This window comes from Seriola dumerili, unplaced genomic scaffold (genome assembly GCF_002260705.1).
Source record: "Seriola dumerili isolate Sdu_G_001 unplaced genomic scaffold, Sdu_1.0 BDQW01000003.1, whole genome shotgun sequence".
Lineage (NCBI taxonomy): Eukaryota > Metazoa > Chordata > Actinopteri > Carangiformes > Carangidae > Seriola > Seriola dumerili.
In genome coordinates this window covers 7,900,994-7,916,222 of record NW_019174258.1, presented here as the reverse complement: position 1 = coordinate 7,916,222, position 15,229 = coordinate 7,900,994, and the positions used below count along the sequence as shown (strand labels likewise).

At 40.7% G+C, this 15,229-nt stretch overlaps 1 protein-coding gene across 1 annotated transcript; it reads right to left on the bottom strand.

Annotated features, from left to right (window-relative positions):
- Positions 1 to 378: 378 nt before the first annotated feature.
- On the bottom strand, positions 379 to 9,316 carry LOC111219714 (neuronal acetylcholine receptor subunit beta-4-like). The gene is made up of 6 exons (XM_022742448.1): positions 8,981 to 9,316; positions 6,053 to 6,198; positions 4,164 to 4,208; positions 3,809 to 3,918; positions 2,241 to 3,294; positions 379 to 1,223 (listed from the first exon to the last, which is right to left on the bottom strand). Exons 1-6 carry the CDS (start codon positions 9,027 to 9,029, stop codon positions 1,059 to 1,061), a joined length of 1,569 nt encoding a protein of 522 aa, XP_022598169.1. The 5' UTR covers positions 9,030 to 9,316; the 3' UTR covers positions 379 to 1,058.
- Positions 9,317 to 15,229: the final 5,913 nt, after the last annotated feature.

Below are 15,229 nucleotides of genomic sequence, written 5' to 3'. Positions count from 1 at the left end.
CAAATGAGCACTTAACAGAAATCAACTGTGGTGTAAAGGCACAAATGAGTCCCCATAAGATTGCAGTGTCTGAAACAAACACATTTTGTTCTCTCTTTCTTTAGTGTCTCATTTAAAGACATGTCAGGGCTATCACTATGACAAAAAGCACTGGGGCTCAAGACATCATAATCAAGATCAGCTCCATCTCAATCCAACGGTTTTGTTGTATCAACATATTTTTTTTTGCCTGGTCACACGTTCTCACATCTAAAGTGAACAGCTGTCTTTTCTGTGTGATGAAATGTTCAAATTGGCACATCTTCAGCGAACGTGTTGGCTCTGAGGACAAACTTTATCACCGGTAACACAGATTAACCAAGCACTTTGGCAAGACCCTGACAATTTTAAGACTTTATTGGGGATTTCATACATTTAATCAAACTGAAAGAGGACACTGATTTATCTTTACTTTTCATTCCTTAATCACACATCACATTTCAATGATATGGTAAGATAACTCAACACAAATAAGGATAAAACATCTGACAGCTGTCATGTCTCTGTCATACTGGTTATATTCCTGTAATGGCTCAACACATATTATGTTCGCATTCTTGAGTGCAGCAGAGGCTGCATTCAGTCCACTTCTGGAGCTGTCCTTTGTAGATATGAAGGGAAGGGGACAACCTCAGTGCATTGATTCTGTAATAGGTCCCTGGCAGATGCACCATTTCCTCAAAACATGGAGCTGTGGAAGGTTGTATTGCTTTAGATCATGTGGTTTTGATTATTAGGAGACATTTTTATCAATTTTTATGTCACACAAACATCCTGTCTGTTCCACTGATGTACAAAATAAGTGTATATTTTTATAAGAGTATTCCTTTTTTGCCCGGTGGTAGGATTTGACACAGAGGGCTCCTGGTCCCTGATGATACACTACAAGCAAATGCTAAGAAGACTTCAAAACTAAAAAAAAAAAACTATTGGCCTACATCCCCCTTGTAACTATGTTCATCCTAACAGTTCAATTACTTATGAAGACCCTAAAGTTGTTCAGTCTCTCTCGCTGTTCATCAGATGCGAGGAGTCTCTGAGCTTGGCTGCTGGTTGGGAATAATCTGACTCTGGAAGAGAGGCTGGAGAAACAGGCCCAGGGTGCCCACAACACACACTATCACGAAGATCCACAGGAACATACGATCCACCACCATGGCCACATACTTCCAGTCCTCTATCACCTGCAAATATACAGAATTGAGTCAATGAACATGAGTCAATAAACATGTTTCACAGATGTGTCACAACACAGCAGTTTAGGATGACTGAAGAATTTCTGTTCAGTGTGTTTTCTGTGGACGCTGCCATGCCTCTGTGCAGCCACTCGGGGGCAGAGAGTGTAACTGAGTAAATGAATGGGTGAATACTGTATGTGTGTAACATCTTACATTATATAAACATGTCTTGTAGTCTATTGTGTTGGCCAGCAGTTGAATTGAATTACGACGTACTGCATTCTATAATACACTTTTTTGTGTGTTCATTCATATTCTTGCCAATAACACTGCTTAGAATAGGAAGGTTTATTCTTAGGATGCTGACTGAGTAGCTTAATATTTGAATGGGAACATAGTTAAGTTAAATCCCTGTAAGGACCCATCTCTATATTGCTGAGACCTACACTGAAATAACTATTGACCCTTTCACCCCATTTTCAGCGCTGTCCTTGGTAGTTTTTGAAACGAGCTATTTCTCATTTCTGGTTCCCTCCCCATTTTATTGATTTGTTAGAGAAAGCAATTGATTACCCAAAGTCTGACTTCAATTTGCTGGGTCACAGCCACTACTTAAGGTTAGTGGTATTCTATCCTGCACCTCAGGGGTCACAGACTGACCGTTATCACGTAATGTTATCACATCAATACAAACACCTTTGGTCCAGTTTATTGGGATTAGGATGGATGGAAGAGGATGGGGCCAACAGAGGAGCCAACTCTAAACTTACCCAATGATTTAGTGCCCTAAATCCTGAGCTTAAGATAGCACACAGACAGACAGACTTATATATCTATCTATATATATATATATATATATATATATATATATGTACAAGGAGCATAGTAACTTTTGTTCATTTTTTTCATCTATTAAAATTTTATAACCTTTATAAATTATATACCGAGGCCTATTTATTATATGCTCCTTCTATTCTTTTGCATATATTCAATAAAACCTTTGGTTTAAATGCATATACGTACACTCTGATCATCATCATCTCCCATCATGTGCTCAGCCACAAAGCGCACCCCATTCACTGCCTCCTGGACATCAGCAACCCAATCTGAATTGCTTCTCTGCTGGAGGTCCTGGGTGGAGGTGAAACCAGTGGGAAGGTAATCCGTGGCGCGCAGGTCCTCCTTCCTGTTGGAGTGGCTGTAGCCCATTGACGGAGCTACATTTTTGTGTCCTGGGGTGGAGAAGGCGGAGTCGGAGGATAGCAGGGCAGAAGACGACATTGTGATTCCTGCCTTGGGTGCCCCTGGGTAACCCAAACCCAGAATGGCTCTCCTCGCCCGTAGGCACCGCTGTTGGCGGAGCCGCTGACGGGAGGAGTTATTGTTAGGGCGTCTCATGAAGAGCAAGGCAGGCAGTTTCACAAGAAATATTAGCTTGACCCAGGACGGCATGGTGTGGGTGCTGGGAGAGCGGTGGTGCACGTTGAGCACGCACACACTGGTGATGATGGAGAAGGTCACCAGTACCATGGTGAACATCAGGTACTTGCCGATCAGAGGCACATCCAGTGAGGTTGGAGGAACAATCTTGGAGATTAAAAGTAGGAACACAGTCAGAGCCAAGAGGACGGAGATGCAGAGGGTCATCTTCTCTCCGCAGTCTGAAGGCAAGTAGAAGACCAGGATGGCCAGAGAGGTGATCAAAACACAGGGAATAATTAGGTTTATGGTATAGAAAAGGGGCTTCCTCTTGATAATAAAGTCATACGTGAGGTCCACATAGGTGGGATCCAGAGGGCTGACAGTCCGTCTGCCTGGCAGCGCCAAGATATCCCACTCCCCACTGGGTGTGAAATCATCCATACTAGCCACCTCAGACTTCAAGATCAGGTCGATCTCGGTGTGGTCATACGTCCAGGAGCGGAACTTGAGTGTGCAGTTCTGCTGGTCGAAGGGGAAATGCTTGACCTCGATCTTGCAGGCGCTTTTGTAGATGGCTGGAGGAAGCCAGTTGATGCTGCCATTGGAAAGGACAATGGCATTGGTGAAGACTGTTACCTCATAGGTGCCATCAGCGCTATTAGGAAAGGAAGAAAGAGAGAGTAAACTTTAGAGAGCCTGTGAGTCAACCTTTGAGGTTTGTGTTATCAACACTGCAATCATAGTGCAGTTAACGAAAATCGAAATCGGAAAATCCTTTTGGTTATTTCCTAAAGGCGAGTGCAATCAATTTAAAAAGCCAATTAAAATCCCCAATCTGCCTTTGTTGTATATAAACTCTGGAAAGGCTTCAGAGAGTCGGTCATTAATAGCGAACAGGAGAAGCCAGGAGGGTGAGGATGGAGGGACTGGTAATCATATCACTTTTATACTGCATTACTTTCATTTGCTAAGTTTAGGTCTTAATTTGTAGGTATCTATGCTATAAGAGAGTTCATGATTCTGTCAAGAAATATAGGCTGAAATGAGAGAAAGCACAGACAAAATCTCTGTATGAGAGCTCTTCTCCTATCATTTTTAATACAAAAATTGTACATAAAAAAAGAAAGTGTCTCTTAAACATAACACTCTGACATCCCTGTGATGCTTACTTGTTGTACAGAACAATATCTGGGAGCCAGATGTGTCTGGATGGGATACGCAGCTTGTCGATGCCTTCATACTTTGCAGGGTCCCATGATAACCTGTAATCCACCCAGTGCTGGAGAGACAGTGAGAACAGGCCGTGAAGTCTGAAGTCTTCCACACACTTTCTCAAGAGCAGCCAATTTCTAATTACATGCTTCATTATCAATGAAATATGTTTGGCGCACAATTACAGAAGCAGTTTGTTCCACATTGAGGGAGGAAGAATTGATATGGCTTAATTCAAGTTCAAGGGGAAGGACATTTAACATGATAACAGGTTATTGGGAGTGTATGACTCTTGAGTTTCATCACACTTACCTGAGTGAGCCAGACATTTGTGGTCATGATCTGTTCTCTTTCATTCTGGAAATGTACAAGCGGGATGGAAATTATTTTTAAATATTTCAGCCAAAAATACAATCCAATACTATCAGAAAGAATAACAACATGGTTTTGACATTTTGTTTTCAATATTATACCTCCTGAACACCATTGGTCAAGACATCCTCTGGCAGTGATTCCCAACCAGAGGGCCGTGGAAAAATTATGGAGTAGCTTGTTTGAAATAATTTGAATTATGACTGGTTTAAAAAATATAGCCACAAATTTATGTGAAGGTGTAAAATAAATAGCCAAATAATATTTCAAATTGGTATTATGCAGATCTTTACCTTAACACCTTTATAATTGAGAGTGCATGAAAACCATTTAGCGAGCAAGCAGAGAAATCAAAGCTAAAAGTAATTGATAAGTGGTTGAAATAGCTATGTAACTGATCAACAGTTGATATTATTAGCTAAAATTAATTGAGTTGAAATATTTAGCTAAAATTATGGGAAGTGGTTGAAACAGCTAAACTCGTTGACAAAGGAGCGAATCATCTAATTGGCTAAAGGGCTGAAAAAGTTAGATAAAAGTCAAGTTGAAATGTTGTAGGCTAAACTTATTGTATGAAATATTATTATACAAATATTCACTTTCATACAGCCTAATCAATTTTATTAATCTACAGTACATTCAGTTTAAAGTCCATCGTCAGAAGAAATCTGGAACATGACAGACAAACGGTGTTGGCTACCTGATGTCAGACAAAAAAGAGGAACCACTGCTGATAAGACATGACTAGTCACCGTGAACAGAGGAACATTTTCATTAAATATGTCAAAACAACCTTAATATAATGCCAGATACTCTGCAGATAATGCAGCTGCTTCCACTATGAGCAAAGTCAATGAAGCTGCACAGGAACAAGTGGGTGGTTTTACAAGTGGGCTCTAAAAAAAGAGGTTTTGGCACACAGAATGAATTAGCATCTCCTGCAGAAAGTGTCAGCATCTAAATACCTACTTTTAGTGTCCTGCTACTTTCATTGCTAAACATAACTTATCAAGGTTTTAAGGACAGTTGTTGCAAGAGTAAACCTCAGATGAAAGAATCTTCCTCCTTACTGTCATGTTTACTGTCTAGCATCTGGTCAAACAACTAGTAAGACCCGAGGCGCCTCGGCGGCTCACCTGGTAGAGCGCGCACCACACGAACTTAGTCCTTACCGCAGCGGCCATGGATCTGAGACCGATCCACGGCCCTTTGCTGCATGTCATCCCCTCTCTCTCTCCCTGACCTTGCTATCTACCTCTCACTGTACTAGCAAAAGTAAATAAATAACTAGTGAGACCCTCCTCTCCTCTCATATTCCTTGTTTATATGTTTATTGATAGCATTGTAATCACACTGCCATGACATACATATCCAAGTGTGTTACCAAAATGCCAATTACCCCAAGGGGTACAGTGGAAACTCATAAGCTGAAAGTGTGAATGTGCCATGCTGCCTTGGACTGCAGCTGGGAGCCTCTGCTGTAAATCTGAGGAGAGCCTCTATCACTGAGGGTAAAACAGCTTTATGGCCCCTTTTAATGCAATGTGCTGAAGTTTCAATCTGGACACGACAGAGGCAGAGATCACAGCTGACCAGATCTATCCTCGACTTCATCCATCCCTTTAGAGCTACAGCCTCTCAACACAGGCTGGTTTGTAATTAACTGCTTTCTCAAAGTGTTGTGGCTCTTCCTGTCTTTTCTATCATCCACTTTCCTTCTTTTTCTGTCTCCCTCTTTGTCGCTCCAGCACATAGTCCCACCCTGACACACATAAATAAATGCAACGCACTTCCTCCTGGTGGGGAGGATGGGAATGGTCGGGCCTTACCACGCTGATGAGCTGTGCCAGAGACACTTGCAGCTTCACTGTGACTCTCTCGGTCCTGTTGACAGCCGGCCGGATGAGCGGATTGTAGCGATCCTTTCCCAGCAACCAGTTCATGAGCCGCTCCTCTGAGTCAGCACTGCTGCTACCTGGTGACACAATTTTATCCACAGGTACACAAACACACACACACACAATCACACACAATCACACACACACACACACACACACACACACACACACACACACACACACACACACACACACACACACACTCACTCACACACACACACACACACATACACACACACACACACACACACGCACACACACAAAATTACAGTATCAAGCCAAAAACTTGGTGCTCAAATGGAGGGACACAGGAAAGCTCAGACAGGGATGCTATGAGTTTGTGATAGCTGATGGACTTTGATGATGGCTCTAGGAAGATGTGCGTAGCAGCAATTCAAGTAATTGGTTGTTTGTTTCTTTTTCAAGATTAGAATTTGTCTCTTTTAAGGTTTAAGAATTATGGTTACATTTTTTATAAAGCCAACATTAACTGTTAGTCCAGGACAACATATGAACTCACAGTCTATTACATGAAAGCTGGAAGCTTCTTGTCTATCCATTATCTGTTCATTGGTTTTGTTTATTGTCCTGAACGGCAACTTCTTCCTCTGTCTGTTCATCCAGCTGCATCACACAAACTGCATGTATGACTTCCCGAAGTCTTAAGGGAAACAGCAGCCGTCAATTAAGAAAGCCAGGGATGGCTGTGTTGTGGAAATGATATTAAAATGTTAGGAAGGCCCTAAAGTAATTTCCAAATAAGTAATTACATTTGGGATGAGGGCAGGCATTTTCACAGCATGTTAATAATTCTGCTTTTGCCTAAAGCCAAATCACTGGATGTGTCTTTAAATGAGACTAAGCCATGAATACCAATACGTACACTCCACCTCCTTCCCTCGTCCCTGATAAAGGATGCCCATGTCAAAGGGGTGAAGACAAGCCTGATTGAAACTGATGATTGGCTCTTCTCATCTGGAGCAGAATGAGAAAATGTAGCACTACCTCTTCCATTTTCTGTACATGCAGCTGGGTTATTAATGCCCGCACATGGTCCGGAGGAGCTGAGTCGACTTACTCACGGGAAACACTGCAATGAGGTGAGACACTTACTGATGGGCCCATTGAAGAGGAATCGCTATACTGTTGTCAATATGCAGAAGAAAGATATGCATGGCTGTAAAAGGGATCGATCACTCGTGTTTTGTTTTTTTTTAAGCTATGTGGTGATGTGGTGTATTAAATCTAAGATTCATATTAGACCTCCAGCTCCAACACTTTTCCTTTGCCCAGTGTCAAACTGCCTGTGTCATTATCGGCCCACAGACCCCTGGAGCTTTGCAGGGCGTGGCGGACCGACAATCTAGCCCCGCTGGTCAGTACAAGCTGCCATGACTGTGCCTTTGTCAGTCAATTGGCTGAGGTCCCAACCAACACAGTCAGACCTCCACAAACACTCGGCAGCAGATGGTGTGTTGTCAAAGCCCTCGGGGACCAGAGTCAAACAAGCCCTGCTTTCCCCTGAGGTGAAGGCCACTTGCAAAACAACCAAACTTGCAATCACCTGCTGTGTATGTGTGTGTGTGTGTGTGTGTGTGTGTGTATATGTGTGTGTGTGTGTTTGTGGGTTTAATGTGAAAAATGAACTCATAAGTGTAGCGTTGACATTACGTTGATTGAGAGTGAGGTCAGGCGTGTTAATCCAATGCTAGAATGAACTCTAGTGGAGTTGATAAGGTCACTCTGCACAGCGCACTGAAAAACATCATTCTACAAAAATGTAATATGTGACCGAAGAATGTGAATGAACCAAAACATCGGGCAAAGGTTGAGTGAGGTGTTACATGGTGTAAGCGCTATATTTTCTTCTCTTCTTCCCCTTTGCATTCCACTTCTCAGTAATATGATAATCACTATTAATAAGATGAGAATATTTATATTTTTGTGTTCTTGTTCGTCTTCTTTATCTGAAGAAGTTAAAAGAAGAAGAACTATATGTAACTACATATGTTTGTGCACATACTTTGTGAAGATTAATAAGGTCACAAAGTACTGGCAAACTATTTACACAGGGTGTTTTTTTTCATTTCATAAATTAGGCTTATCTTGTTGGAAGAGCTACACAATCTAGGTTATGATCTCACCAAAGTAAACCCACTTAGGACATGTGACATAGTGGTGTTGAACACATTAATAAAATGATTTTAAGCATAAAAGTTTCCTGAAACTGTTTAAGTAATTATATAAGTTAAGGAAGAATTTTCATCAATTGCATTTGTTGCTTAAACCTTTTTGGTTGTAACCTCACACTAAATATCTCAACCTCCCACCCCCATCCCACCCCACCCCCAGAGAGCTGATTGCTGATTTGGGTACTCTAGGCCACATTTGATATCCAGGCCGACTCATCAAATTGCCTTGTGTTGACATACAGAAGTATCACATCTCAGCTGAACTTGCAAGAAGTACTTTTTTTTCTTATTCCTATGAGGATTTCCATCCATGCATATGTTTTTTTTATTTATATTAAATTTGTATTATACTTATATTTTTTATTTAGATTAAAACGTACTTCTACACTACTACTACAAAAAAATTAGTAATAAATTTGGGGTGTGCTATCTGCTTTTTTTATTTTTTTTTTTGTCGTTAAATCTAAGCAGTCGAGTCACTGCACTGGCAAAAGCTGCACTGAAAATCGACTTGGGGGACCCTAAAGAAAAGAAAAAAAACACAAACCACTTTTCAGCACAAAAACACTTTCACCCTAATAAATTTGGAGCAGACACAAAGACAGGGGCACATGCTACAGCCTACATTAGAAAGTAAAGTCCCACATGAAAAGAAAGACACACTCACAGTGAACCAGAGAGAAAAGGTAAGCGAGGATGGAGAGAGCCCGAGTCATTTTTTCGGCACCATCTGGTCCGCAGGAGTTGTCAGAGATAAAGCCTCAAAACTGCAGCGTTCAGCGCTCTTCCCCTCGGACATACCGGACTCTGCGCGCTCAAAGTCTGGACACTTTTCCGGCACTGCGCTGGTGACTGAGAGAGGCAACATTAACCGAACAGCGAGATCTGTTGCCCCATCACAGGGTTACTCCACAGCAATCCGCCCCGTTAGATTCAACGAGCCACCTTTAGGCAAACGGGTCTTCACGCTCCGCCAACGCTCAGTGGCCAGCCCTGGCGCGCTGCTCTCTCCGTCCCCTGCAAGCCCCGCAGGTCCTGTACCCAGTCTGTGATCAGCTACTGCAAGTTTACACCAGCTCAGCAGCTGTTGTACAGGCTGGTTTTCAGATGCTGTGGCACTGAAGATGCTCTTCACCGCGGTTTTCAGGTGGAAAGGGAAATTTTTATTTGAGTAGGTTTTTAGTAAAGAGTAAAGGCTTAATTGAGAACAAGTCTCAGTGTCTCAGTCTCAGCCTCAGGTAAGTAATAGCCTACTATTAGTGGTTATTAGGTGGTGATGCCAGTGCTGTTTTATGACCCCTATTTTTTTCTGACCTGTGTTGCCCCCACACCCTGATAAATGAATGTGTAAACATGGATATGTACGGATTCAGCATCCTCAAAATGGTTTAGACAGCAGCTGAAACTGGAACTGACTCAGAAATAATTATTTTAAAATGACATAAACTAGAAAGAAGTTTCTCACAAATGTATATAATGTAAGATCTTCTGATTTCATGCCATTGTGCTGAAGTACAAAAGAGTCATATGTCAGCAGAAGGCTTCAGCATCCTCAGTAAGACAGCCCGGACATCTGAGTACAGATGTGCATAATTCCCTGCACCACCAACAAACATTACTTGACACATCTTGGTGACATGCGGTCATATGCTGACTTCACACTGCTTTGGCAAGTGTGCTCAGGGGAGGATAATAAATTCTTCTCTGGTCCTGGATGTGAGATTTAGTGAGGTGAGGTTCATTCAGACTAGGAGCAGTGCAATCTTAGCGTAGCAGATTTACAGTCACCACACTGCTTAAAGCCTCATTATAATAACCGGTAAAGGAACTGTATCAGGCATGAGGAACATTCCCAAGGACTCTCCTGGGGTTATCAATTTGAACTCCAAAGACTTCTATTCTAGATCATTGAAAGTAGATCAATAGGGGCTGATTAGGTTTAACCTTCGCATACTTTATCAGGTACCAGGGGACAGGACAATGGACTCACAGTTCATTTGTTTCCAAAATCTAGCCTATGCGTGTCAGATATACTGTTTATATGGGGAAACAGATGTTGTCATAAAGAAAACCAACTTAGACGTTTTAAAATCAAATGCACACCATTCTTTTTTGCAGTGTTTGTGCTTTGGTCTCTATTTTACAAATGACACATAATATAATTTACGTTACTGCAGATCATTTTCTAGAGCACACGATTGTGCTTGTGACACCCTGTCAGAGATCGCACATCTATGAGCTGGTCATTGATGTATTGATACTGATGAATAAACACAATTTTGTGAAGTAGATTTCAGGTTTTCTTATTTACTACACTGGTACTCATCATGTGACCCATTAGATTCATCTCACAAACCCCAGAGGCTCCATCACAGTGAAAATCACATATGCTTTTATTTTGCTTTTATGTTATATTATTGTTGAATGATTATCCAGAGCAGACTTTACCAGTATGTCTAAACTAAGAACTGAATTGCATCACAGTGACAAATATGACTGAGAAAAATAAAAGCAGACTTAATAGTCACTATGATGAAATACCCACCATTGTGTAAGCAAATTTCAAGTTGTTGATTTTCATGCTGCAGAGAAATGGATAAAACCGTGAGCTGATTAAAAACTAGAAAAACATGCTCTAATACAAAATAAAGTTCTTCTTCTTCTTCTTCTTCTTCTTCTTCTTCTTATTATTATTATTATTATTATTATTATTATTATTATTATTATTATTATTATTTTGCATTAGCAAATATGTTTAGGTGGAAATCTGATGTCATCACAGTGTTTTACTTTTTTGTTTTCTTAGCCCTGTCAAAAACATTCTGATTGTGGTTAAATAATAAATATGTCAACACCGAGGCAAAAGGCTATAATGTGCCACAACCCTGACACACGTCTCACTCCACTATATCAAACCATATTGCTTCCTGTATTGGCACTGGATGTTGCCACTGAATGTAAATTGCTGATGCAGAATGACCATTTGATATTGAATATTTTCGCTTTTCATTATCAAATCAGAGCAGGGTGACAGTGCACTGCACAGTGTAACTGCGCCCTGTCCGTTTTCACATGAGCAACTGGGGATAATTTGTATTTACTTGGAGATACTGGAATAAAATGTCAACATTTCTTAAGTGATACCTTACATCTATGTGTTTTATGTCAATAATATTTTTCAAGTCACAATCTCTTTTCATTACTACAAAACAGTGACAAATGTAAAAAAACTTGAAATACACTGTCAGCTCAAATGTTTTTTGATATATTCAATCAACTTGAGATTTCAAGTTTGATTCTAGCAGCCGCCTTGATATATTTTGAATATCTTGTATATTTTGAATATGAATTAGAATCATAAGTGGTGAGACATGACTGCTCAGAAATGTGCCAGTTCATTTCGTAAATGGCCGCCTACTTCATCATATTACACAGTGATGACAATTTACAGGGACACATTCTGTGAAATGCTCAATATCGACAGTATAATATCTGATTGGAGGAAGGTTGGAAGGTTGTTTGGACTTTGGATGAAAGCCAAGAATCTCATCACTAATGATCCCATCCCTAATAACCCACTGGATAGATGGAAAAATATTTCACATCCCAGGATAAATAAAGGTGAAAAGTGTACGCTGTTTGATGACAAGTGTGATGCTGCGAGCTGATTTCTATGTTTGAATTGCCCAATCCCACTCTGCTCCCCTCCCTCTGAAATGGTTGTATATATTCACACACATTACATTTTATGGTAAGTAGACACAAACTATTTGAGAGAATCAAGTGAGATGTTAGTACCTCACTTTTATTAATTCCAGTGACAACACCCTGGGTAAAAAAAAAATCTCTCTGGCCTTTCTGAGTCATGAAGCACAGACTTTCCATTTTATCAAGAAGGTGCAACATTTTAAAGCTTTAAAGTGCCATTAAGTAAAAGCCCAGACACAAAAGTATAACAGCCTCATCACCCTACAATTCACTGCCTTAGCAGTTTAATGCCTTTAATACAAAAATATATAAGCCATTTTGTGGTCACATCTTTTTCTAACAATGCTTGTGGTTCAATGAATGGCAGTTTAAGTCAATCTAAATCATATTGATCATCAGTTCACTCCAGTGGGAAGCCTGCCTGTATTTTCAGGGGACTCAGTAAAATTAGGAAAGAGCTCAAAAAAAGCATCCAAATATATCAGGCAGCCTGAAGTGTACTAGTATTTTTCAGTGAAGTTGAACAGAGTTAAGTAAATATATTTGTAAACTGCATTTATTGGTTATTCATTGATCATTAAGACAGTTTAAGAGTCATTGTCAGTGTGGTTTCTCACCATTCTTGGGTCTGCAAATCTGCATTGGTGTTATGAGCAGAGAGACCCCCCCCCCCCCCCCCCCCCCCCCCCATCCAGTTTTAAATTTATGTTTGTGTATTCACCCATACAAAATTCTGAATAGAACCACAAAACGACAACATCCCAGAATAAATCTTCACAGAGGATCATCATGAAACAAGATGCATAACTGTACATATGAAATGATACTGTATTCTGGACTGGCTCTTTGGCTCTTGCCTGTCTCTGCAGTGTGAGAGGTGGTATGAGCTGTGTGAGCCTCCTGCAGGAGCCACATGACAGCTTGAAAGTGGACATGTTGACACATCGACAGACAGTAAGTGTATGAGTGTGAGATACTTTTCTGTGTGCCAGGGAAGCTTGATGGAAGGGAAATAGCTAATCAAAGAATTGCTGCTGTTGCAGTACCATGTTGCACCACCGCAATCTCGCCCTGTGAGGGATATATATCAAGCAGGCAGTTCATTACCTGGAGTGCTTGGCTCCTGTATCAGTGAGTCTCAGCCTCATGTGACGATATCGATTACACACCATCCACTGCCTGCAGGGGGACCAACCCATCTCGTTGGTTCACGCAAGATGTTTTTATGTTGTGATGATAATCTATGGATATAACTGAGATTTTTTTTGTGCATGCATGTGTGAGTGTGTGTGCCGATATAGTCCTATTATATTCATAGCAATTTATCTGTTGAAAGATACAGTCCCTGAACACATCAGAAATTGTAGGTAGTAAAGTAAAAATCAAATAATTACCAAGTGAACACAGTCATGAACAGTGGTAGAGAGTGAGTAAATACATTGACAGCTTGTTTCTGCTGGCCCCAAGTGCATTTTGCTGCTAATACTTCTTAACAGCAAAATCTTTTTCTTGTAATTGGGAGTTTTTAAATCATAAAATGGTTTTGTTTCTGTAACTTGTAAGTAAATGATCTGAATACTTCTTCAACCTGCTTTGAGTTTTAACACACAAAGTTGCCTAAATTAATAGTATTCTTATATAAATATACTATACAGATCTAATATGAATATCACTGGAAGTTCTCTTATTGTTTGAAGCCTGTTACTGGAAAGGTACATCAGCAGTCACTAGCAAGCATCAAATGTTTAAGATCTATACTTGGCCTGAACCACTATAACACCATCCACAAATTCTGTGTAACCACAAAAATGCATTATACACTAACCATAGAAATAATTACTTATTGTTCATTGATTCATATTCCTGCAAGCAATCCATTTATAAATGTTTTGTGTTTTAATGTTTTGTGTGGTGGGACTTTGACTTGACTGACACGGCAGTGGGCTACACATGTATACGCTACACCCACACTACATTGGGACAGATTCTGTGGGGTGGATAGTGTCATAGAGGAATATTTGTTGAACATCATGCATATACCTTATAGTTAGATTATTTTCTTTAAAACAGTAACAGATTGGAAGGGTGAGTGGAATTCAATAGGCGGCCAATGGGAGGGCTTATCTCAGTGGTCCATATCTGTTGTGTCAGACTGAGCGGTTGGTAATGAAAAGTCTCTGGAGAAGACAGATTAGCTTGTTCATTAATGTATTCTGCCCGTCAGTGATAGACAGGAAGGTGAGATCGCTCTCGAGCGTCCAATATGTCATACAGCAAGACTGAAGAAGATAAATAGTCTTATGTGACACCTGCAGATGGAGCAGGACTTAATATGACCTCCTGAATGTACTCTGCAGTGCCATTTTTTACAGGGGTATTAAACCACACCTGTCTCAAGGTGCAGCCCCACAAATCCTGAAGGGATCGATTGTTGTGGGCCATCTCTGATCTCCTCTTCCCCCCCAGAAGTCTGATTTAGAGGTGGCCTTCTCCTAATGTCCACAGTCAAGGAGCTTGTCTGGTCGTTTTAGCCATCAAAGCCTTCCCCTAAAGTGGATTGAAAGTTGAAAGGCTGGCTTACCAAATTGTGTGTCACAGTTTAGAAAGTCAGAAGCTGACAGCCCAGGAACTTGGAATGAAAAGCTGTCATACTTTGCTGCTCATTATACTGAAAGAAATTACGGTTTTTTAAACGGTATCTTGGAGACAGAGTAAATAGGGATAGGAAACAGCGACAGGATCATAGATCTCAATGAAGTCAGTGTATGTGTATAGGATTGTACACACATGCACGAGTACGTGTATGTGCAGGTGTATTTTTGTGAGACTGCGCGTGTGAAAACGTAAAACACCTCGGCGGTTCTCCTGTGTTAAGAGAACTGTAAAATTGATTCCATTTGTCACTGTGAGGTCCCTTACATAGACACTATTTACTGACATGCATTCCCGAAGTCACAGCTGACTGGAATCAATTCTTTCTGTCCTAGATGAGATCTTAATGTGCTTAGAAAGGTGTGTCTAAGAGCTCCAAGATGAGTGCTCGATTGAAGCAGAGCCACGCAAACTGTGTCTATCTATAAATCTTTTCTTTCTGCTTCTTTGGTTACAAGGGAGAGTTGGATGTCAGTCGCAAAACAAATGCAGGGAGATACACAAACAGACAAAAGAAAGCAGCCAGAAAAGGGGAAAGATAAGACAAGATGCAGAT